Source organism: Heteronotia binoei, chromosome 1 (genome assembly GCF_032191835.1).
Source record: "Heteronotia binoei isolate CCM8104 ecotype False Entrance Well chromosome 1, APGP_CSIRO_Hbin_v1, whole genome shotgun sequence".
Classification (NCBI taxonomy): Eukaryota; Metazoa; Chordata; class Lepidosauria; order Squamata; family Gekkonidae; genus Heteronotia; species Heteronotia binoei.
Window position 1 is genome coordinate 179,452,294 of NC_083223.1, and position 26,518 is coordinate 179,478,811.

General features: G+C 42.6%; 1 protein-coding gene across 4 annotated transcripts in view; it reads right to left on the minus strand.

Annotated features, from left to right (window-relative positions):
* The window catches only part of MDGA1 (MAM domain containing glycosylphosphatidylinositol anchor 1), a 456,809-nt gene that overhangs the window by 307,192 nt on the left and 123,099 nt on the right, over positions 1-26,518 (minus strand). For all 4 annotated transcript variants that reach the window (XR_009555734.1, XM_060244909.1, XM_060244890.1 and 1 more), the window contains exon 2: positions 8,713-8,852. Coding sequence is in view for 3 of the 4 variants with exons in the window: in XM_060244909.1 (XP_060100892.1) it covers positions 8,713-8,852 (140 nt within the window). In the remaining variant the exon portion in view is untranslated. The remainder of the gene's footprint in view (positions 1-8,712; positions 8,853-26,518) is intronic.

Consider the following 26,518-nt stretch of genomic DNA (forward strand, 5'->3'; position numbering starts at 1 on the left):
ACAGAAAGGTACTGAAGCTACACCTTCAATGCTACTTATACTTCTTGGGTATAAGAATCCACTGAAATTGTCTTCTCAGTGGGATCAGACTGTTAGCTAGTTTGGTTTATTTTCCTCACAAAATTTATTTCAAATCACAAGACTAAGTGGCTGTGGTAGAAAATGAGATGGGGTCAAAAATACTGGGGATTTATAAAATATGCGAGGCAGGACAACAAAAAATGATGGCTGTTTGAGTACAGAATTCTTTCTCCTTTGTCACTCAGATCTCATATGAAGCCTTCTAATTTCCATATCTCTATCAGACACTTTGTTCATATTTCAGGCATTGTTTCCTGTTGACATAAGGACAAAATATGTTCTCACACTATATTTTCTCTCACTCTCTTTCTCATAGCTGATGAAAATCTCATGAGTTTAAATAAATGTCAGCTTTGCCACTCAAACAGCAAATTATGTTCTATGTGAAACAGTCATGGCCACATAACTCTCTACATTCCTGCCCATGGCATGTCTACTGTAAGACAGACCCCAGATCTACCCATTCACCTCTCAACATCTCCATTATGCTGTGCAAAATACAGCACCTGCAGCTCATCGTCATGATGACCTGAAAAATCCAGCTTGCTTACTTTTCTCTTTAATACATAGCTAATTTCCCTCTCTCCTCAGCCCTCTGCAGGAATTATGTCCTGTTTGGTTAACATATACCAGGAGCCTGCCAGCCAAGTGTACTGGAAGTGCAGAATCTTGGGTTAATTATGCAGTGTGTGAATTTTCCATAAAAGTACAACTTCCATTCACATGAACCAGAACCATGCATGGAAGTTGTATCACATGGAAAGGCCACACATTCCCCAATTTACACAAGATGGGGACTGTGTTCTTGATATGTATAGTTGGTAGGCTCCCAATCTGCATTCACAGAACAGAATGCAATGTCTGCAGATTCAAGCAGAGGCCTGAAGAAGAGAGGTCAGCATTCGCTGAAATCACAAACCTCAGGGCTTCATCAAGTGGTTCATCTCTCGTATTACCACTTTATAGGGTTGCTAGCCTCTACACGCAGCCTGCTGTTCTCCCAGTTACAACTGATTTCTTGACTATAGAGATCAGGTCTCTTGGAGAAAATGGCTGAGCAGTGGCAATAGGGTTGCCAGGTTCAACTAAGGAAATAGCTGGGACTTTTGGAGTGGAGCCTGGAGACTTTGGGTTGGAGCCAGGAGCAAGGCTGTGACAAGCACAATTGAACTCTAAAGAGAGTTCTGTCCATCACATTTAAAGGTACCACACTCTTTGGAGAGCCAGTTTGGTGTAGTGGTTAAGTGTGCGGACTCTTATCTGGGAGAACTGGGTTTGATTCCCCACTCCTCCACTTGCACCTGCTAGCATGGCTTTGGGTCAGCCATAGCTCTGGAAGAGGTTGTCCTTGAAAGGGCAACTGCTGTGAGAGCCCTCTCCAGCCCCACCCACCTCACAGGGTGTCTGTTGTGGGGGAGGAAGGTAAAGGAGATTGTGAGCCGCTCTGAGACTCTTTGGAGTGGAGGGCGGGATATAAATCCAATATCATCTTCTTCTTTTTAAATGCTTTCCTTCCATTGGAAATAATGGAAGATGCGGGCACCTTCTTTTGGGGCTCATGGAATTGGACCCCCTGGTCCAATCCTTTTGAAAAGGGGGTGGGTGGGTTGAGGAGAGGCACCAGATGCTATGCTGAAAATTTGGTGCCTCTACCTCTATCTGGGCACAGGGAACTGAGGGCACAGAGTCCTTAATGGAAAGTCCATTCTGCATTTGCATTGCAGCTTTGCAAGCCCAGAACTGCTTCCTGCTTCAGCCTGCAAAGACAAGAAAGGAGCTGGGAATTTTGTCAAACTTGGAGCTTCAAAAAGAGAGGGGGGAGGGGGGACAAAAGAGCCGCATGGGCCTGATTAAAACCCTGGATTGGCCAATTGTGGCTTGTGGACTGGACATTTGACACCCTTGCCCTATGGGCATTGGCCTCCATAGGGAATAATGGAGTGCTCAGTGGATATCCCCCTGCTTTCTGATAACCCTGAAGTGGGAGTTCCAACCCAGGAAATCCCCTGCCCCCAACTGGGAATTGACAACCCTAAGTGCAGGAAGAGCTGGTAGGGGGTGGTAGGTCTCCTGCCAAAGTGGGATGACATGGTGTACTTAGGGAGTGAGCTGGTGAGACATCTGCCTTAGTCTATAATTATACAGCATTCATTCCCTCTCAGTGAAATAAACCAAGGAAACAGTAATATTCCCATTTTACAGATTATAAATTGAGTACAAAATTAATGACTTGCTAAAGGCCAGCAAGGCCTATATTGAACAGTAGGGAATTGGACTATGATTTAATCTGTGTGCTGAGAATAAGGCAGACAGCATTATTACTACCACAAGGCATCAGACCTACCACTACCTTAATCAGACCTTCTCTCTGTCTAATGGCCTCTACAGCTATGGTGGAGTACAGACTGTATTTTATGGAGATGAGATGATCCGATTCTATGGCCTCCACCCAGTGCTTCCATACTATTCAGAGCTAATGGCTGCCCATGAGGGATTCATTTAGCCTTTGTCCTCTCATTAGGAGCCTGAAGCCTCTCAAAGAGCATTCTGTTTGCATGGCTGCTTCAGTCAGTTCTTTAATCTTTCCTCAGCTTTTTTCATTTTAGCCTCATTTATTTAGTTTGACCACATTTTGGAGTTTTAACAACTAACTGAGACAAGAGAGAAGATTAAACAAAGGTTAAGAGATAAAGCTTTGATTTAGACAAGCAGAGAATAGGGATTGTGTGTGTGTGTATGTGTGCACACACGCGTGAAGGATAAAGAGAGAATATTATTGTAATTTCAGAACTATCCAAGGAGCAATATTGATGATGCACTAAAATTGCCCTTATATAAAAGGGGAGGGGGCTGCTAGTTGGTATATTTAAGGGGAATGAAAACTATGCAAAATGCTAGAGAAATAGAGTTGTCAATCCCTGCTGGGTCCTCCCAGTTTTGCAGGCCCTTTCCCCTCCACCAGCCATAGCGTTTCCAAGTCCCCCGCGGCCTCTGACAGGGGACTTTTTCACACTCGCATAACATGCACAGCACAATGACAACACTCACAAGTGATATCACTGCACTGGTGACATTGTGCACCAGCCACTCTAGGAGCTTCTGGGAAAACTCTATGGTTTTCCCGGATGCTCTAGCAATTTGGGACAGAAACTCTATGGTACAGTAGAGTTTCCCTCCCAAACTGCTAGAGCGTCTGGGAAAATAAGAAGATATTGGATTTATATCCCACCCTATACTCTGAATCTCAGAGCAGTCATAATCCCCTATACTTCCGCCCCCCACAACAGACACCTTGTGAGGTAGGTGAGGCTGAGAGAGCTCTTACAGAAGCTGCCCTTTCAAGGACAACTCCTACGAGAGCTATGGCTGACCCAAGGCCACTCCAGCAGTTGCAAGTGGAGGAGTGGGGAATCAAAACCAGTTCTCCCAGATAAGAGTCCATGTACTAAACCACTATACCAAACTGGCTCTAGGAGTTTTCCTGGAAGCTCCTAGAGTGGTCAGTGAGCAACGTTGCTGAAGCGATTACATCACTTGTAAGTGACGTCATTGCGCTGGCAATGTCAGGAGGGGATCCCCCCACTGGTCCAATGTGCGCCAGCAGGTTGGTGACCTCCTTAGTGGCAGAAACCCCACCTGGCCTGGGAGCTTAGCAGCCCTACCCAGCCAACTGGCTGGTGGGGGGAAGCCCCACCCCCACAGCCACCGTGTGCCTTTCTACCTCGGAAGGCTTAAGAAGACACTTGGGCAAATTTGCTTTTAGAAAGGTGTGTGTGCCATTAAATCTCCAGAACTAGGCTGAATGGGGGCAGAGTGAGCTTGCAGAACAATGTGGCTGTTGTGAGAAAGAAAAGGGAAACAGCCCTGTTCCTCCGTTTTACAGTCCTTTCAGTACTCATTTGCACAGAAAAATACAGAATGTATAGTTAAGTAGAACCTCTGGTTTCCCTGTGTTAGTCTGAAGAACTTGGTTGAGTATACAACATTCAACAACTCCCATAATGAGTAAATTGCCCCAGTGAAACCACAAAGTGTGTTATTCCAAACTGTGTTTATTTTGGCTTTGTTTCAGTGTGTGTGCATGTGTGTGTGTGTGTGTGCATGTGTGTGTGTGTGTGTGTGTGTGAGAGAGAGAGAGAGTGGAAGTGCAGCCAGCTGCTGGGAGATTAGGGAATGAAGACTGTATGCAGGGGAACTGCACTGCTATATTTCTATTTATTTATTTTAGGGAGTGGGAAAGTGTCCTGGCTCCACCCCAAAGTCCCCAGGTACATTCTGAGTTAGACTTGGCAACCCTATAAAGAAACCTAAGGAGGTAAGTGATGGAACAGAAACAAAACTGAGAGGGGCAGATGCCAGGGAACGATGTTCACTGGATGTATAATTTCATGTTGCCTATGTATGTGCACACTTTGTTAATGTTTGTGTTAGCATTCTTCATGTTATAAATGCTTCTTGAACCTATGGTTTATCTGTAATCTTCTATAATAGAAGAAAGGAAAGAGATGGTTGCCTCTTCCATGGTGGAACGGAGATTTGAACCTGGGTCTTCCAGGTCTTAGACCAGTGCTGAAACCATTACATCCTGCCAGTTTATGATTACAGCCTTAATGTTTTTAGTTATAATGTACAATCTAAAGAAATGTAAATACTAACATCTGTGCTGTAATTTCCTTGGCTTTGTTTTTTTCATGGCCAGGCATAAACATCCAGGTTAAATAACTTGATAAAAATGGCCTTTGAGAAAGCTTCTATATATGTGCCTGGGAAAAAAGGGAAACTATCTGCACCTTTTATCATACCTTAATCACTCTGGCTTTGGAGAAGAAACTAATCATTGAGTGATTCTGTGAATGTTCCCTTGGAGACAATCTGAACCAAATTTGTTAAGGGACTGCCAGTCTACATTAACTGGCCTTTAGAACAAGCCCTAATGCACAGAGGTCGTAATATATGGTTATTTTTGTGACAACAGGAATGCAGGAAGGTTATTTAACTCAGATTAATAAGGAACTAGAAAAAACCATCTTGAGGACACTTCAAATTTTGATTAGGCAGAAGGGAATGCGTGTTTAATATGTTGTAAAAGGGGTGCTTGCTAGACAAATAGCTCGCAAAAGCTGACCTTTAAGGCCTGGACTGCTCTCTTTCACTTGGTGTATCCTATATCCTATGTCAAATAGTTTCTTGTCTGTGAATCCATGGAGAAATTAGATGCTGACAGCCACTGCACTTCAACTTGTGTGAGTAGCAAGACTATGAAAAAGAATATGAAGGGAGCAGGAGGAGGTGCTGTGGCTTTTCCCTTTCTTTAATATATTCTGTTCCCTGGGGGTATTCACATCATAACATGATCTTCAGGTAGGGTTGCTAGCCTCCAAGTGGGCAAGAGGAAAAATTCACCGCCTCAGTGCAGCTATGTCTAAGAAATTCTCTTACATTAACTAAACAACACTACAATTGCTTAGAACATGAAAAATCTTAACTTATTTAAGGATCATACAAAATACATAATCAATTTTTAAAAACAGAATTAACCACAGCATGGAAGGAAACATCAAATCCCAAAGTCCAACAGGCAAAGTTCGAAAATGTGATCCAATCATGCTTTTCTTTTCCCAGGCAGATGTCTTCAGTTCCAGCACAAGTGGAATTCTATTGTTCTACTGCTGGAACTGAAGATGTCTGTTTGTGGGGGGGAAAGCCTGATTGGATCACATTTTTGAATTTTACCTGTTGGACTTTGGGGGTTGATGTTTCGTTCCATGCTGTGGTTTGTGTCATCTTTTAGATTTTTTAAACAGATTTTTATTAACAAATTTTCAGTTTACAATAAAGAACCCTGTAATCTATCATCTCAAACAATGTAGCCTTAGTGAGGATATAAATATTTAAAAAAAAAACCAGAAAAAGAAAAAGTAATTCATAGAAAAGAGAACCAAGGAGCAGTCATACAATTATACTGAAGAGCATCCAGTGAAAAAACATTCTATTAACTGATTCTACTGTAGGAATGTACAAAGAACTGTCCCAATACTGTATTAAGAAATCCAGTTAATCAAACTCAACTATATAGAGCGCACAGTTTTTTGTACTCAGATCAGAAGAGAAAAAGTGAGTCCAGAACGTATTAGAAATAGAGCTTATCATGATAAAAACGTTTTTTTGGGAGAATATTATGTTTGGTGGGATATTCCACAACTTGGAACCAGAACACAGTAAATTTTTCTTGAGTATATTCTGTCAGAGCATCAGCACTATAAATTGAGACTTTACTTAGTAGGAAATAATCCCACAGTCGGGTTCTCCAAGCATGTATTGAAGGCAGAGCCTTGTATTTCCAGTGTGCAGCAACCTCCAATCAAGCTACTGCCAGCACGAGGGTGATCCTGTCGACAGAAATTTTGTTTGATGGAGCATTGGGCCACCAGCCTAACAGAACAGTCTCTGGATGAAAGGGGAGAGATTCTCCAGTGATTTCCTTTATTTCTTTTAATATAAAATCCCCAAAATCATGAATTTTAGGCCAGGACCATCACAAATGTATGAAGTCACCACCTTGTCCACAGAAAAGGCTACTAATAGCTTTCATGCTATAGAGCTGTTTAGAAGTATAATGCCAGTGGGTAGCCATTTTTAGAGCCTGGGATCGTATGTTAAAAAATTCTGAGGTGGAACTGAAGGCATTCCAAAGTTGGTCCCAATCTTCCTCTTTTATTCCATTTTGACAGTCTTCTTGCCATTTTTTAGATTGATTATGTATTTGGTATTATCCCTAAATAAGTTTTTCATGTTCTAAGTAACTAGTTTTTAATGTTCTAACTGTAGTGTCATTTAATTCACATAACATAGCCGCCCCAAGCCATTTGTGGGAGAGGCGGGGTATAAATCAATGAAAATAAATAAGAGAGTTTCTTAGACATAACTGCATGTTATTGTATGGCATTCCAACTTGGATTAGTGCCTTTGGAGTCTGATATCGAAAGAGTTCAGTCCAAATTTGCTAGGAAAATCATGGGCTGTGTCTCATATGCCACTCTTTGTCTAGAAACAGGCCTCAATATGTTAGAAACTAGAGCATGGCTTATATCAATCAAATATTGGCTACGTGTGCACTATTCCGCCAACTGTGGGAGTTATTTATATCAAATACTGTCTGAATCCTCCTCATCCAAATGGATTCCCTACATAGAGAGGAAAATAATCACCTTAGGTTTGTCTATGGATTCTTTTTACAAGCTTCCTCTTACAAATGCATACTATGTAATTAAACGCAGAATTTTAGATAATGAATTACAAAATCTAATGAGTGCTGCGGACAAATCTTGCTCCCCTCTGAATTTTGGAATTTCCTCAACTATTGGTCATCTGCCTTCTTATTTATCAGCTCTCCATGTTCCAAAATTGCGTATAGCATTTACCCTTGCTAGTTGCAATACAATTCCATCAGCAGTTACCTATGGTAGATATAAAAAAATCCCACTTTCATTAAGACTATGTATATGTAATTTAAAACAAGTTGACTCATTGTCCCATATTCTTCTTTATTGTCCCCTATATGATACTATACGCCTTAGGTTTCTGGATCCAATTCTGTTCAATATGACAGGCTGCTCAGATGTTGTGAAGGTTTGCCGTCTTCTGAATGATTTGTCATCTGAAGTAACTGAAAGGGTTGCTTTATTGTTGAGTCTGGTAATCAAGGATCAATTGTCCAGTGTATAGCTGCATATGACTGTTTTATTATTTCTGTAGCTGTTTATTTGTTTGTTTATAATCTGATATATGCCAATAAAGGCTTTTGATTGATTGATTGACATAACTGCATGGTGGCAGTTTCTTTTTCCTCTTGCCTCTTTTCAATGATTCTCACTTCTGTAGCCAAGCCTCTAGGTTGGGCCTGGAGATCTCCTGCTTTTACAACTGAACTCCAGCTGCAAGAGATCAGCTTCCCTGGAGAAAATGGCTGATTTGAAGGGTGACTCTATGGCATTGTACCATGCTGAGGCCCCTCCCCTTCCCAAACCCCACCCTCTCCTGGATCCACCCCCAAAGTCTCCAGGGCTTTTCCAACACAGATCTGGCGACCCTATCTTCAGGGGTCATTTAGGCAGTCACTTTTAGAGATGGTGTTAGAGATGGTGTTTCCAAGTGCAGAGTTTTGTTTGATCATCTCAGCTGCTATGTTAAGAAGCATCCCCCACTCCTGTATCATGGGACTCCTTAAATGTCAGAAGCTCAGTATCCAGCTATGTGATGGCCAGTCTGGCAAATAAGCTAGTGAAATCAAGTATCTACAGTGGAAAGCTTCAAATGAATATGTTTGGAGCAGCCAAAAAAACAAATCAGTTGAAGAGGGCCCAACTTTTCTGTTGAGGGAATAACTGCACTATTCAGATACCCTTTATTCTGTTGATGGAATGCTACCAGTTTTAAGTTTTGCTAGCATGGAAATTAATTCAGCAAAGTTGTAACATTTAACTTAATGAAGCCATTTCTGGGCTCTGCGCATGAAACAATGATTCAGAGAACAACATCCTTTCTGCTAAACAGTGGTCTGCCTAGTATTTGGCAAAATAACAAATCACAAGTAAAGGGACCATAAATAACAGAAAGGACCAGAAAAGTTACCTGTGGACGTGGATGCCCCATAACCAAACACTGCAAAACAAGGGTATCACCTTCCCGAATAGTGTACACTCGTTCACTGATGTTATCTTCCTTTACAACACATGCCTGTCCAGCATGGATGATCTGTGCCTGAGCAGGAGCTATGGAAGAAAAGCAAGAGTTAGGGAAGCCACTGTTCACATGACTCATGTCTACTAAGAAGTATCTCTGTGTTTTTAGTTGCTGTGGAGTCTTCCAAGTTTTCAGAGATAGTGATAGACTTTAGGCTGACTGGTTAGTCTTTTAGAGCTAATACCACAAAGCAGGAGTGGCCAACGGTAGCTCTCCAGATGCTTTTTTACCTACAGCTCCCATCAGTCCCAGCCAGCATGGCCAATAGCTGGGGCTGATGAGAGTTGTAGGCAAAAAACATCTGGAGAGCTACCGCTGGCCACCCCTGCCATAGAGCTTAGTGATCACAACAATACAAAAGCTCCAGAAAAAGAACACATCTGACATAATTTTTTTTTGTTATTTTATATATTTTGTATGTGTGTGCCTGTGTTTGCACCTGGAAGACAAGGCAACCTCTGGTGACTGACCCATACTGGGAGCCTGGAAGATATTCAGAGAGGTAGCTGAATAGAGCCTGCCTTCTCCTCTCAATTGGCTATTTCAAGGAAGTCTCCCATCCAAGTACTAATCACAGTCAACTCTGCTTAGCTTCTGTGATGTGAAGAGACTGTGCTTACCTGGGCTATCCGGGTCAGGGCAACTGACATCAATTTTGAGCCGCATATGTGTTCTTTTAAAAAATAGGCACTGAATGTTCAATTTTTGAGTTCCATTTCCAGAGATATAAACACTTTTACTGTGTGGCAACATATGAACCAGCATTTCACTTTCTGACCACTAGTCCCGGCACTGCCTGCTACCCAAGATCCTTTTAAAGGTAACCATGCCAGGAATCAAATATTGAAAGATACCAAAAATCAAACAAACTTGGGGAGGGACGGTGGCTCAGTGGTAGAGCATCTGCTTGGGAAGCAGAAGGTCCCAGGTTCAATCCCTGGCATCTCCAAAAAAGGGTCCAGGCAAATAGGTGTGAAAAACCTCAGCTTGAGACCCTGGAGAGCTGCTGCCAGTCTGAGAAGACAATACTGACTTTGATGGACCAAGTGTCTGATTCAGTATAAGGCAGCTTCATATGTTCATATGTTTATGTGCTTTACCACTGACAGATTGCTGAATTGGGCAATTATACAAAATAAAAGCAACTACCACAAATGGAGAGAACAGACTTTTTGCTGAATAAGTAGAGGTGTGGCCCAAACTGTGCAGGGGAGTAAGTGCTTAGGCAAGCTTTGTCACTTTTGCAATATAAAAGAAAGTCAAACAATAGTAGAAACAGCAGAATAAGGTTGACAACAGGCAATGGAAAATACAGTTGTCAAGGTAAATGCAAATATGCACTCTTTACTTCACACTGGACATAGGGACACGTAGATTATGCGTTTCTGAGGTGAGCCAAACAGCAGCAAATGGCAGCAAAATGGGTGATAATCATCCACCAAAATGATTGTTTGGAATAGCTCTTAAACTGTACCCCCATTCTATTCTTTAATTTTGGCACCTGCTTGCTATTTAAACAAAATGTGTTTTGAGGAAAGGCATGGGGACAAAGACCTTAAGAGGCTTGACCACAAAATTACAGAAATATGATCACGCAATGCAAGACAGAATCCCATAAAGCTTAATCCCAGTTCTACCAGATAAATCATCACATTCCCAAATAAGAAAATTCAGCGTAATGTTATATGTCTATGTAACATGGGAGGTACACAGTATAAAAAGAGGTCATGCAGAATACCTAAACAGAGTTACTTAATTTAATTCTATTGATTTCAGTGAGTTTGGACTGGACAATTTTGCATAGGATTGCACTATAAATAAAGTAATCCCAATATTTTTCAATTTAAAATGTCTGTTGTATGTTATGTGCTGTTATATATGTTGGTCCATTATGAATACTGGTGCTTTGTTTTCCACCTGCTAAAAAGAAAGGTACAATATAAATGCTTAATAAATAAAGACACGTGGTAAAATCAGTTGGAGTAACTTTAGATAACTAAAGCATGGATAATAGAAGATCTTCCAGGTGTACCAGCCTCTGAATCAAAACAGGTTACCAGAGTATGGGATGAGCTTCAATCTATGGTTGCTAGCCTCCAGGTGGATCCTGGAGTTCTCCTGGAAGTATAGCTGATCTGTGCAGTCTACAGAGATTAGTTGCCCTGGAGAAAATGGCTGCTTTGGAGGATGGAATCTATGGCATCACATCCCTGCTGAGCTGCCTCTCCTTTCCAAACTCTGCCTTCCCAGACTCTGCCCCAAATCTCTATGAATTCCCCCACCCAGAGTTAGCAACCCTAATCCTGCCATGTCCCTAGTAAGATCAGAGTTGAGACCTATTTTTGCATCTCTGTCAGAAGACAAAAACGGAAGTGTGACCTACAGTAGAGTTGCAGGACAGCATTTGATCTTTCCCCAGATACAAACCTTTTTTGCACACAGCTTACCTCGCAGTCACAATCCTGTTCCCTCCGCAGCGCCTGTTGGATTTCCCACCATTTGAGCCGGAGTTACAGGAAGTACAGCGGCTTTTGCGTAGCAAACGTAAACTGGGTTTTAGCGGTTTACGTTTGCTACGCAAAAGCTGCGGCACTTCCTACAGCTTCGGCTCAGATGGTGGGAAATCCAACCAGATGCTGCGGAGGGTTGTGACTGCGAGGTGAGCTGTGTGCAAAAACGGTCACAGTGTGCAGGATAGAGATCACACAGCCCTAGAAGTCAATTTCCTTACAGGAAACTTATTTAGGAGACAGCTTCTTTAGAAGGATCATGATCAAGTTTCTCAGTGCCTATCTGGTCTATTTTAAGAAGCACATTCCGTGAAGTTTTCTATGAATGCAGCCTGATCTCATCACATCTCAGAAGCTAAGCAAGGTTGGCCCTGGTTAGAAGCAGCAAAACACCTTGCCTTGAAAACCCTGAGGGGGCTGTTGTAAGTCAGTGGCAACTTGATTTGTGTGTGTGTGGGGGGTCTCAATCTATAAGAGTCTCAGCCAGAGCCTACAAATAATTGTCCAGGAAGTTTTAAGTTAATTCTGGAATATATACAACTGTCTTGTAACACGTGCACTTTATTTTCTTACACTTGCAAAAACTGTGATGGTTCTCTAGTGTGAAATAAGAGTCTGAAAGTGGAAAGGGGAGAATATTTAAATTTAGTATGGGCATCACACTGGGAGGTAAACAGGGGATCAACTGAGTTGCACGATTCTGCAGTTACAAAAAGTCCTGCACATCTTCTAAACTAATAAATATGCTGCAGCATAAAAGCCTCCACAACCCATAGCTATGGTTGCCAACTCCAAGGTGGGTAGCAAAAAAGGGAAGAAAACACGGAAGTTTGAAGACTATGAGAAAACTGTGTTAGAAGCATTAAGGTTGTATCACTAATTACTATTACTCAAGAGTATCACCATAAACTTTATATCATAATTGTTACTTTCATATAATAAAGTTGAACAGTTTACAAATATTTCTTTATGAACATACAAGAAATGGCTGTATAAGCTTACAGAAATTCATCTAAACATATAATAAGGTACAATGAATTAACTGCAAGGTCCACTGACACAAGAATGATGATTTGCACACAATTAATTACAAGGTGCTAGAGTTCTTTTCCAGAAAATACAATTTGTGACATGCTTCCGGTAAAAATAGGCATGTTTTGATGGCAACTCTTCATCTGTCAAAAAACTAGTTTTTTTGGAACCACAGCTCAATTCATTATGTGAGTGTGTCAATTTCACAAGACAACAGTTCTCTTTAGGTGGCTAGCTAGCTGCAGTCTGATAAGGATTAAACCTGGAACCAGTGTTCTATAAACTCCAACATCAAATTACTGGTCAGTTACCTGAAAAGGCACTGCCAGTTCTGCTGGACCTTTTAGTTAATTGTACCTTATTATATGTTTGGATGAATTTCTGTAAACTCCCAGGTGGGGTCTGGAGATCTCCCAGAATTACAACTGATCTCCAGACAGCAGAAATCAGTTCCCCTGGAGAAAATTTTTGCTTTGGAGGGTGCTTCTGTGACGTTATAAACTGCTAAATTCCTTTCTCTCCCCAGGCAACCCTAGACATAGCCCAATTCATCAGCAGCATGTGTTGACATAAAAAACATAAGTATGTTTCTTTTTACTGCAGAGCACATATGAACAAGATCCAGTCAAAAGAGTAAAGCCAATCAGCCTTGCAAACTGGCAAAGATTAATAGTGCACAATAAACCAATAAGAAGAGGCAATTACTTTTTTTTAATGAACGAACGTCGGCAACTTATTGAGTCCAAGCTTGATAGCATCAATTCTATATATGAATTCCAATTCAATGACGTCACACTTTGAAACTTAGTTGCTGAAGTATGGTCACCTCAATCTTTTACTGGTTGCCTAGGGAAGATTAAATTAGGGATGCTGTGAACTTCAGCAGAAATGTGTCTGCCAGGTTACCATACATTATGGGGAACGACTGTGGTGAGCTGAACCCAGGATTTCATTGCTTGATGGTATAATTTAAAGACTGTACCTGGGAGCTGTAGGTCACAACCAGTGGTGCCCTGTGTCATGGGTACTGGGGACCCTGCAGAAGAAGCTAAGCCTGCAGAAGAAACTGTACCCCTGCCACCTGCACCCGTGCCCCTGCCGCCTACTGGAGAAGATCCAAGCCCTCCGGCCTCGCCCTCTCGGGTGGCTCGTGTACGTGACCGCCTGCGTCAGGATCTCAGGGACCGGAGGAGGGCGGCACGCTCACGAGCAAGACGCTCCCTGAGCCCTGAGTTTTAAAAGGATCCTGGCTCCTCTAGGAGTGAGGATGCTTGAGTCCCAGCAGGATCCTGGCCGCCCTCTGAGTCAGCAATTAATCCAAAAGGGCAACAGCCAGCAGAGGGCTATATAGCTGTGGGCTTTGGGAGAAGGCTTTGTGGAAGCAACTAGTCACTTACCTGATGTTCTAGCATCCACTTCGGCTTCTGACTTTGGCTTTGACTTCTGGACCCCCCCCCCCCCGACTTCGGCTCCTGGACCTTTGACTTGCGATACCTGGACTGTGATTCGGTTTTGGCGTATTGGACCCTCGTTGCTCCCCAGCTACAGACCTTGGACTGCCCCTGGACTTTGCCTGACCCAGCCCCAGCGCGTGACATGCTGTAGAATGTGAATCTTGCAATCGATATTCCACCTATCCAGTGTTTCATACACTATATAAACAATCAATCCAACATACCAAATCCTGTATTAAAAGGCAGTATATATTCAGAGCATCTGCCATAAAAGACGAGATGAGGACTGCTCTGCATTTTACTAACTAGATAGCCTGTTCTAAAAGGTGGAAATTTATGAGTGGACAATCATTTCCCATGGGTCATCACACAATTGCTACACAGAAGCTTCATTTCCCACCCCCCACCCCACACACATCTTTCTCTTTCCATCTGACTGGTGATTTACTGGCAGGATTATTCCACAAGTACTATCCAAACAGTTGTGGATTAATAGATTCAATGTGTTTACTAGAATGCGTTTACAGCAAATATGTCAGAGCTCATCTCTACCCCTCCTTCGCTGCCTTCAACATCTGCAGAGGCCTCCTGCTATTATTCTCACAAGAACCTTTGTTGTCATTAAAAAGCAAATATGCCCAAGACAGAGTGCAAAGCTCCATAGCTAGAGCAGAGCAGATGGGAGACCTGCCCTTCCCAGGAGGAAAAGGGGATTACTGTTTACTAAGCATGGCAGTAGTGGGAGGATGAAACATTTATATAAACCTAAAAAGGGGGATTTAGAGCTTGGGGAAGGCAAAACTATAAGACAAGAAAGTCAGTACAGAATAGTGCTACTGTTCTACCCCCTCCATATTCCTCTCTTAGCATCTGTTCCACAGCTAGAAATCTGTGGTTGCCTCTTTGCCAACTCATTCCAGTTTCTGGGACTGAAGCTGCTTCATCACGGGCTTTAGGGGCACTTTTATATGGTTCAGTTACCATGCTGAGAGGCCACTTTAAGTTATTCCATCTGACAGCTGTTAATACACAGTGGGCCATTCTAATACAGCAACTCATCAAATAGCTTTGGCAATTTTCAATGATCTCCCCCCCCAAAAAAAAACATCCCCCCCCCTTGCAGGATAGTGAAAATGTTTAGACTTGTTCAGTGAGCAACTGCATGCAGACTCCTGCCACATGATAATAGCTACCACACAGCATGACCAAAATGACCTTCACATGGTGGCTGCTAATATGCAAACTGATCCGTAGATTTTTAGTTTTGCTAGAGGGCCAGCCATGTTCATTTGTTGCAAGAAAAAGAAAGCAGGTCTAGTGGCATCTTAAAGACCAACAAAAATTTATTACAGCAGAAACTGGAATACCTGAAAAGCTACACCCTTTTCCCACCCTCTGCCTGCCACTTCTGCCCTTCCTTGCCACTGCAGGGCAGGCTCCAGATGTCATTCCCTGGGAGGCCTGCCCTTCCCAGGAGGAAAGGGGATTACTGTTTACTGGCAATGGCAGTGGAAGGATGAAACATTTATATAAACCTAAAAGGGGGGATTTAGGGCTTGAGGAAGGCAAAACTATAAAGCTATTCATTGGGGCAGAACAGTGAAAGAGGGTCTTGGTCCAAAGGGGACAGGACATAAAGTTTTGAAAGTAAGATTCATTCAGAGGTGGTTTGCCATTGCCTTTCTCTGCATAGCAACTTTGGACTTCCTGGGTTGTCTCCTATCCACGTGCTAACCAGAATTGACTCTGCTTAGTTTCTGAGAGCTGATGAGATTGGTCTAGCCTGGGCCATTCATGTGAGGACAAAGGGAATATCATACTATATTAAATGTAGTATGGACCACCTGCTAAAATTAGTGATACCACAAATTCAGTGTCAAATGTGCTGAATAGTCAAACTTAACATGTTTGAATGAACTGATCAGAAGTGAGCTATTACTCAGTCTGATCTACTTGCAGCAAACTACTCAAATACCTGTCAAACAGGTTTGCATTTTTGTTAAAACTGAGCATGTGCAAAATGCAGCCTATTCAAGCAGACTGCAACTACTAAGGATTACTTAGACAATCAGTGGTGAGTAGGATTTTTAAAACACAGCATTTATTTATGACTGATTTAACTATCTATAGCTGCATCCACACAGTGAGACACCATTTCCCCTGCATTTCCCCACTGACATGCCTCTGAAAGGTTTCTGGAGATTTATTTTATTTTGATTTTTTTTAAAAAAAATAAGCAACTGCTATTGCATTACTTCAATGTACTGTTGCAGCAGTACATTGGCATGATTGCCAAAGTCCCAGCTTTTTAAAAAAGTAAGTCTCTCTCAACTTCCATTGTGGAGTTATAAGAGGAAAGGTACTGCTTATACCTTTGTACAATGGAAGAGTCTTACTTTTTTTTAAAAAAGAAAGAAAGCTGGGAAAGTCACTATATATCAATAGAATGTCAGATCACAATAACACAATAGCAATTGCCAATTTTTCCAGAGCCCTCCTGAAACTTTCCAGAGGCATGGAAAACAAAATGATGGCAATAGCTGCAGGAAAAGCCAATTGTGCCATGGTTTTAGGAAGGAATAGGATGAAGCAGACTGTCAGGTTGATGAACAGTCGAACTGATCACCCCCCAAATCAGCTCCTTTTTTGTGACTGATGAAAAGGACAAAACCCAAACCAGTGGGTGTTCAAACATCCCCTATCTCTAATTCTGCAGCCAGTCATTTATGAAAGAGTAATTCGCAGAAGCAGGAAAAAAGAAGAAAAAACCCACAAACCTTGGGTGGAAGAAAATTGTTTTAAAAATTAACTGTTATACGTCAAAGCTGTCAGCTTTGAAAGGATTTGGAACAGGGTTAATAACTATCTTTTGGTTTTAGTGTTCATATCTTCTCTATGTTTCTAGGAAATAGCTATTTTTTTACCTGAATTTCTATCCATTGTATTATATCAATGTCTAGATAGCGCACACACACCATGTTTGCAATAGTTCTGCTACTTTTCAGCAATATACTTTTCAAGGCTTCCCCAAATGAAGTTTAGAATATCTGAACTGCACATTAAAAAATATTCCATCCTCAGTTCTCGACTATCCCACCCCGTGAAGCCTTAGATCTCTTTAGCCTTGCAATAGGAGCTAAGCTCCTGCTAAGACTCTTTTACTTCTCTGGGAGCAATTTGTTTGCTGATGGCTGTTTTCCCTCTGAAAACAGTAGCCTACTGCTTAGAGTTAAAATCAAGCCACCCCACAGGGGAGCACATTCTTCATTTTTTTTTTACTGCTGTGTTTCCTACACAAATATTTGTATGTCTCTGTTTTTACCTGTGCCACCGCCCAAGTAGTTCATTCAAACACCGAGTGCCACTCCTCTCAGCATCCTTAGATACTCACTTGTATACTCAGGCCTGTAGCTACCAGGGTGGCTAGGGGGTCCAGGCCCTACCATTCAACCCCCTGTTCTATCTTTATGGCCCCTCCAACCACTGGGGAGCAGTGGGGAGGTGCCTGTAGAACTGGGCACCCCAGCAGAGCCTGTAGAACAGCCAATCCTGCTTTAAACCCCTTCTCTAGCGTCATGCCACAGCAGCGGCCCTCCACTGTATCCTACTTTCACGAGAAGGGTGGGTATACATTGAATAAAATAAATAAATCCTATGGGCCCATAGGATATAATGGAGAGATCTCTCCATGATCTTTATTAACTTTCCCAGCTAGCCCTGGAAGGCTGGCGGGGAAGAGAAGAAAGATCGGTGAGACCTCTCCCCACCTGCTGTGCTAGGTGCCTGTTTAAAACTGGGCAGTGCAGCAGAGCCACAAAGCAGCCAATCCTGCTGGGGAACCTGGGGGGATCTGGCTTCAGTGCTGAGAGCCCAGCCCCCCTAAAGAAAAAATCCTGCAACCCCTCCAAATTCAAAATCCTGGCTACAGCCCTGTATACTCGCTAGCTGTTCATTCACAGCAGGGAGGGGCCCTTTCCAGCTGCCAGTACTCTTCACTCTTTCTATTCCAATTAGGCTGCAGTGGGCTCATATGACAGAATGGACTCTGAGGGAGAGGCCTTTCCTCCTGGAGAACCACTGTTGCCATTCTCCAGGCGAAGGCTGTAGAAGCTGACTGGGTGATTTCATACCAGTCCAAACAGCCTCAAAGGGTTGTTATTGTTCAGATGAAAGGGGGAAGGGGAGAGGAGAATGATGTAAACTGATGTAATGGCTGAGGACTCCTTCCTATTAAATAGGGTTTATTAAACCCTCCCTATTAAACAGTCTGTCAGAGAGAGACTGTTGGTCTGAAAGGTATCACTACAGGCCTTTCCTCCTGGGGAACCACTGTTGCCAATCTCCAGGTGAGCGCTATAGAAGCTGACTCAGTGATTTCAAACCAGCCTAACCTGTCTCACAGGGTTGTTGTTGTTCAGATAAAAGGGGGGAGAGGGAATGCTGTAAGCTGATGTAATGGCTGATGACTCCTCCCTATTAAACAGTTTGTCAGAGATAGTCTGTTGGACTGAAAGGTCTCACTACAGGCCTCTGAGGCAGAACTCATTGGGTCTAGTGATGACTATGGCTGCCAGTTCCAGGTTGGTGAGAAATTCCTGGAAATTCTGTGGTGGACTTTGAGGGCTTAGGAGTTAGGGCTTCAGAGTGGGGTCTGCTGGACCCAGGTCCTTGCTGTGGAAGCTGACTGACTGATTTCAGACCAGTCACAGACTTCCAGCCTAACCTGCCTCACAGATTACATGGGGGGAGATAATGATGTAAACTACTTCAGTTCCGCCCCCTCACTGTGAAGAAAGACTAATTTTCTTATATAGAGGCTGCAGGGAGGGCACAGGTGATGGAAAGCTGAAATCAGAGGGGCAGATAAAGGGAAGGAGATAGGGCTGCCAACTCCAGGTTAGGAAATTCCTGGAGACTTAAGGGGCCGGGCCTGGAGAGGACAGGGTTTGAGGAGGTGTGAGACCACAGAGAGGTACAATTCCTTAGACTCCAAACCAACAATTTCCTCCTGGTAACCACTGTGGCCCATCTTCAGTTGAGGGCTGGAGATCACTCAGAATTACAACTGCTCTCCAGATGGCAGAGATCAGCTCCCCTTGAGGTATGGGGGGTGTGTGTGAATGCCTTCACTTGAGTGGGTGGGAAGACAGCAAGGGTGGCAGACACTCGCCCAGAGGTATCTTTCCATGTTGATGGGAAATTCCTGGAGATTCTGTGGTAGACTTTGAGGAGGGCATAGGAGTTAGGGCTTCAGAGTGGGGACTGCCAAACTCAGGTCCTTGCTGTGGAAGCTCATTGACTGATTTCAGACCAGTCACAGACTTCCAGCCTAACCTGCCTCACAGGGTTGTTGTTCAGATCAAAGGGGGCAGAAGAGAATTATGTAAGCTGATTTGGTTCCCCACCCCCCACTGTGGAGAAAGACAGCCTATGTAGAAGCTGCAGGGAGGGGGAAGGAGGTGGAAAGCTGAAGTCAGAGGGGCAGATAAAGGGAAGGAGATAGGTTGCCAACTCCAAGTTAGGGAATTCATGGATATTTAAGGGGTGGCGTTTGAGGAGGAGTGGAACCTCAGACAGGTACAATGCCATTTCCTCCTAGGGAACCACTGGAGCTGATTCAGATGTACAACTGCTCTCTAGATAGCAAAGATAAGCTCCCCTTAAAGTGGGGAGAAGTTAATGCCTTCACTTAGGTGGATGGGAAGACAGCAAGCGTGGCAGGCACTTGCTCAGAGCCTCCTTCTAGAGCCTGTTGTATTTTTTTTCCACAACAGGCCTTACTCCTAGTAAATAAATAAAATGGTTTAGAATTAGCTCAGAATAAATTGAGATATCCTCTCCATTTTGTGGGGGAAGACAGCGTTTGCTTGCATGAAAGAGAGGGGGGAGGGGCTTGCCAGTTACTAATTCTATTGTTGTACCTGTGAAACACCTCCTTACCAAAGTTTCCATCTCACTTGTGCAGTCTAGGTTCTTTAGACATGATAGAGTGATGTAGCCCCTTGCCACACACCGACAGATAAAAAGTTGGTGTTGTGGTATGCTAAAATTGCCTCCCAAGTATGAGAGGAGATGGTGGCATTTTAGAAACAGGAACATTATAATTGTCCAAGTATTTTTTTTTCCTGTTAAAAACCAGTGGTCATAACAATCACATTACAAAAAAAAGAGAAGAATTCTGAGAATATTAAAATGTTAACAAATGAACAGCAGTTTCAGTCAGAAATATTTGCTATAACTTTCTGGCTACTGTTAGACAGTTTCTCCCATTACTTCATAAAAGGTTATTGCACCCCACACACTTCCTCAGAAAGTTACCCTACCTAATCAAGTGGCCATACACAATAATGATAAGTAGGGTTGCCAAGTCCAATTCAAGAAATATCTGGGGACTTTGGGGGTGGAGCCAGGAGACTTTGGGGGTGGAGCCAGGAGACATTGGGGGCGGAGCCAGGAGCAAGGGTGTGACAAGCATAATTGAACTCCAAGGGAGTTCTGGCCATCACATTTAAAGGGACCGCACACCTTTTAGAATGCCTTCCTTCTATAGAAAATAATGAAGGATAGGGGCACCTTCTTTTGGGGCTCATAGAATTGGACCCCCTGGTCCAATCCTTTTGAAACTTGGGAGGTATTTTGGGGTGAGGCACTAGATGCTATACGGAAAATTTGGCACCTCTACCTCAAAAAACATCCCCCCCCCCGAGTTCCTGACACCCGCGGATCAATTCCCCATCATTCCCTATGGGAATCGTTCCTGGAGGTGAATAATGGCTGTGGGGGTGGAGCTTCCCCTGCCGGCCAGCTGGCTGGGGGAGGGGGGAAGCCTGTAAAACCAGGGGATCCCCCGCTGGGACCTGGGGATTGGGAAGCCTAATGATAAGAGTGATTTCAGAAGAGTATTTAACACACCTTGCTCTTGCTGGGCATGCATGTGTTGCTCTTGTGTAAGTATCCAGGCTGCACTTTCAGGAACATCCCATTCCATTCCCTGGTTTCCACATTCAGAATCTTCTGCCATGTGATTCAATGTGACCTAGCCCCACCAAAGAGAGAACTGCAGGTTCCTAGCATTGGTTCTCATAACTTATGTTTACATACAGTGAGGTATACAACACCATAGATACAACAGTTCTGTTTCAAAGATTTTAGCCATTGTATTATTGGATCCAGTGTGATCTGTGTATGAGACCAAAACTACTTCCATAGAAATAAAAGTAGGAGGAGGAAGGCAAATCCAGTATGGGACCTTTCCTACAGAATAATTACCTCTTTCCACAAGTGTCAACTAGACTTGGAGAAATTCCCTCCCAGTTTCCACTATGGTGATTACTTAGGATCTGAGTATGAAAGCAAACTGCACCTGACATCTCATCTCGGTTATAAAAAGGAGTTCAGGTATTTTGCTATAGGCTGCAATGGAGAATTTACAGCCGAAACTATCGGTCTGCCAGGAGGTGGGTTACCACCCTTGTGGAGTTTTGGCAGGACATAGAACATAGGTGCTCTAACGTGCTCTCTTATAAGAAATATAGCAAGTGTCTCATCAATATGTCCTAAATCGTTTGCTTCAGTAACTGCAATTCTGACCAATCTCTGTACATGCTCAGTAGGATCAAACCTCAATAGTTTATAATGCATCTGATTTTTTAACAACACTTCAGCCATTTCAATGTAATCCCTAGTGTTCAAAATTACAATGGTTCCACCTTTATTAGCAGGTTTGATAGTTATAGAAGTGTTTTGTGATAATTTTTGTATTGCCAAATTTTCTTCAAAACTCAAATTATATTTCGTTCTTATATTTTCTCTATCTTCTGTAATAATAACCTCTCAAAGACAAATATGGCCAGGTCTGAAACATTAAGGACAAAAGTAGACTTTGCAACAAATTTATTACTACTCTTAGTATTGTCTCCAAAGAATGCCCTTAATTTCAATTGCCTCACTAATTTACATGCATCTACTCTAGTGGTAAATTTATCATGTCTAGGTGTAGGTATATAATTAAAGACTTCACCCATGTCTTCACTAAGTCCTATTTGAAGAGGCTTTCATTCTTTGTGACTGTTGAGAGACTTTGTGGGAAAAATTTCCAAGAATGTTCAGTGTTCCTTAGTTCTGTTTTTGTTTAATCTCACTAAATATGCATATTTACACGCTTTGCGTGGAAGTTTCATTGCTTCCGGTGGTTATCTTATATTGTGTATGAGACCAAAGCTACTTCCATAGAAATAAAAGTTGAAGCAGGAAGGCAAATTTAGTATGGGACCTCTCCTACAGAATAATTACCTCCTTCCACAAGTGTCAACTAGACAGAGAAATTCCCTCCCAGTTTCCGCTATGGTGATTACTTAGGAACTGAGTATGAAAGCAAACTGCACCTGACATTCATTCTGACCCATGAAGAGATCAACAACTGATAAGCCACATTAAAACTCATCAATATTCGTGTATTGATCAACAGTTTTGGTTTTCTAGCTAATGAAGTTCTTTGCTGTAACAACTGGTCAAGAGAGACTGTCTCAGAATTTTAAGCATCAACTTAAACGAATGTTTGCTTTAGAGACTTAGAGAGAGTTCTCATCTTCAAACTGTCATTTCAGGATTACTCTGGAATCTTACACTTGTTCCACACTACTCCTGGAAATGCCTGACTCTCACATGCATATGGCCTCTACAGCAAGGCTGTTAAAAGCCCTTCATTTGACGTATTTATATATTAAAATGAAAGGGAAGGGAAGGAAAGAGAATAAAATACCTTTATGCCTAAAGCAATGTACTGTACAATATTATTATCACCATAATATGTGAGGTTTATGAGATTTCTGCTATTGGATAGCCAATCTCATAAAAGCATCACTGGGGAAAGAGGTGGGCCTTTGGGACAATGGTTAAAAAACCCACAACCCTTTAATTATTTAATGTCGACACTGTAATATTTTATTCCACATAATACTTCCAGTCAATGCTAAACGTGTAATCAGAATGCAGGCATTTTCCAGATTAAATTACAAGAGAAAGGAAAATCCAAGATTAATAGTTTAAAAAGGAATTTATTGTAGGAGAAGAATTCTTCAACAGCCAACTCTTTAGTGCCTCTAATATTAGATGACATCCTGATGCATACCCTGTTGCTGCCCAAATGCTGGTTACGTATCCTCTGATGCAGCATGAGAGGAAGTAGCCAGAGCTCCTCCTTCTTGTTCCCTCCCGGCTGTTACTATCCACTCTTAACCTTGCCTGCTGTGCACAAAGGACTTTGGCTGTACTGTGCAGCATGTAAGAGAAGGATGTACAATGGGGAAGGCATGGGCAATAGGAGCAACAGCAACCTTCTCTCTTGCTGCATTAGTGATGGAAAGTGCCGTCAAGTCACAGCTGACCTACGGTGTCCCCGTAAGGTTTTTAAGGCAAGACTTTCAGAGGTGGTTAGCTATTGCCTACCTTTGCATAACAAACCTGGACCTCCTTGTGGTCTCTCATCCAAATAGTGACCCGCTTAGCTTCCAAGATGAGATTGAGCTAGTCAGAACCACTGGGAGAACTTAAATACATGTTTCCAGGGACTAGCCCGAAGATGGCAGCATTAAAGAGAAGAGAAATCCCCAAGTGTATTGCTCCTTCAGTTTACTATCTTACCATCCATTCTTATTTTAATCAATTAGTTCTCATGCCAGAAGCCACCTTATTATCTGTACCAACATTAAATCAGTGCTTTATGGACCTGCCCACACAGAGGTGTTTATAATCTCTATATGCAACATAGTTATTGTGCCCTTTTAGTAAGGATCCCCCATCCACTTAAGCAGCTGACATAGGGAACTGTGGTCTGTGCTTGGTACAAGTTTCCACACAGACTGCGGAGAACTCCTGGCACATACTATGACATAATATAGCTGTTTTCCCACATATGTATAGCAAAATATAAGAAGTGGAATCCTGTGCTTGAATATTTCTGATATTGTCCCCTTTTATGGGCACAAGCTCTGTGGTATAATAAACAAAACTGAACAGGTGAACCTTCCCTCCATCACTTCGACTCCATGCTGGGATAAGACTCTGTTGTTGTCTGCCTATTATGTAGCCAATGAAAAAGTCTTTTAAAAGATGGCAATCCTATCTCTGTTTCCATAATTTAACTCTTTTTAGGAGCCTCTTCCCCTCAAAAAAGACATTGGGTATCTCTTATAGCATTACCAGTATGGGAGACTAACAGCAAGAATTCACAGTTGAGGGCAGTTTTATTTTATTTATTTATTTTAAAACCTCTTCCCTCACAGTTAAGCTAACCAGATTTGCTATGAGCAGCTATTTTCTTTAAGCTGATTATTTCTTTATTTCATTTTCTTAATGTTTTAAAAATGATTATGTTGTACACCAGATCCACTATCAGCCACACTCATCAGTGACCTGTCAGTTTGCCCTCTTATGTTGGTTTTTTTTTACAATCTTGGTACAGTTTCTGTACAGCAGTCTCCTGTGCAATTTGCCATGTAGTCCATTAGATTCATTAACCGTAGCCCTGGACTGTTTGAGGTAGGGTTGGCTGGGATACTGTCTAACTGATCAGACAAATGTTGTCTGTCGACCACTGACTATTGATCACAGCCAATAATATGAACATTCCACAAAGTCAAAAACATCCAACTTCTTTATTCTACCATGGGGTCATCTGATAGAAGTGGCAAAACCAAGAGTCTGCAGGAGTCAGATTCACACATGCAGGGCCAGCGCATGGTAGTAGGCAGGGTCGGTGGCTGCCTAGAGCACTATCCTGCCTTGGGGGTGTCACTAGGTGCCCCCTTACTCCCCTTTCTCCTGCAAAGCACTCCTCTGAGTCTGCCTTATAGGAGGAGCGCTACACAGCACACTGTTTTAGTGGTGCCTGACCACTTTTGGGTTGAAAGCGGCTGAGTAGCACCGTGGAAAGTGACCGAGCACCACTAAAACAGTACTGTAGGGAAAATGGTGGTGCGGCAGCACTCTTCTGTGCTGCCTGTCGCTTCCTCTCCCAACCCTGTGTTATGACTTTACTTTCAGTGACATCATCATGCTGTGCATGCACAAAGCACATGTGCGAGAGGATTTCCCTTAAGGGAGTTTGCAGGGAGAGGTGACGCAGCATGGGGGTCTGCCTCGAGCAGCAGAACCCATAGCGCTGGGGCTGCACACATGCACAAACTTAAGTGTGATATAGTGGTTAAGAGTGGTAAACTTTAGCTGCTGTGACAGGTCATTCCTTTTCTACAAGCTGTTATGGGAATGATCTAAGCAGGGGTGGCCAACGGTAGCTCTCCAGATGTTTTTTGCCTACAACTCCTATCAGCCCCAGCCATCGGCCATGCTGTCTGGGACTGAAGGGAGTTGTAGGCAAAAAACATCTGGAGAGCTACTGTTGGCAACCCCTGATTGTAATTTCACAATTTTGAGCTATCACACTCCAGGAATGGCCACTTACCTGCTGCCCCTCCCCATTACCACATTTTAAATAACATAACCAAACAGGAGTGGTATGTTCCCTGAGATCAGACTTAGAACATCCAATATATAAGAAAGTTTAATAAATGAATAAAAACGATGTACACATTCTGTTCAAGTATTCAGGCTGAGCAAGAGTTCAAAGAAAAAGTGAAAAAACAGCCCTCTTTCCCTACACTCAGAACATATCCAAAATGATTTTTAATTAAGACAGGCTAGCTTTACTTGTAGTGATTTAAAGTTCATCATTAGTTTAATTTTCATAGTTGAGACTTCTCCCTATTGCCCTTTTCATGTGGACAAGATGGAGTTCCTTGGTAAAAGCTTAGTTAAATATGGTGGCATATGGCAAGAAGAAGAAGACCATAGATTTATACCCCACCCTTCTCTCTGAATCAGAGCCTCAGAGCGACTTACAATTACCTTTATCTTCTTCCCTCACAACAGGCACCCTGTGAGGTAGGTCTGGCTGAGAGGGATCTCACAGAAGCTGTCTTTTCAAGGACAAATTCTGCGAGAGCTATGGCTAACCCAAGGCCATTCCAGTAGCTGCAAGTGGAGGAGTGGGGAATCAAACCCGGTTCTCCCAGATATGAGTCTGTGCACTTAGCCACCAAACTGGCTACAGGAATGAGTAATAGATTTTTTTTCTGTGTCCATGGAATTTATGATCTGACTTGGGGAAAGTTCATCTCTCTCCCATCCACAGGCCATTCAGATCTTGATGTCTCATGAAGAAGATAATATGTTACAGTAATGTGACTGTTTCCCTCTCTGTCTCTAGGTGTCACCGACCAGCAGGGTGGTAAACCATTGTTTCAGCCAATATCATCAATATAACCGAGTGCTCATCGACTGAGTGTATTCAGTGGTGGGATTCAAATAAATTAACAACAGGTTCTATGTCCTAATGACCATTTTAACTATATCAAAAGATATACCGAAAGGTAGTTTAATAATTCACGCATTAAATACTGCAATAAGAACAGTAAAAGAGGTAAAGACAACTAGATTATGTTTAAAGAAAGATTTATTGAAGATATTTCCATATTGGGAGTTCTGGCCCTCACATTTAAAGGGATGGCACACCTTTTCAATGCCTTCCTTTCATAGGAAATAATGAAGGATAAGGGCACTTTCTTTTGGGGCTCATAGAATTGGACCCCCTGGTCCAATCTTTTTGAAACTGGGAGGGTATTTTGGGGAGAGGCACTACCG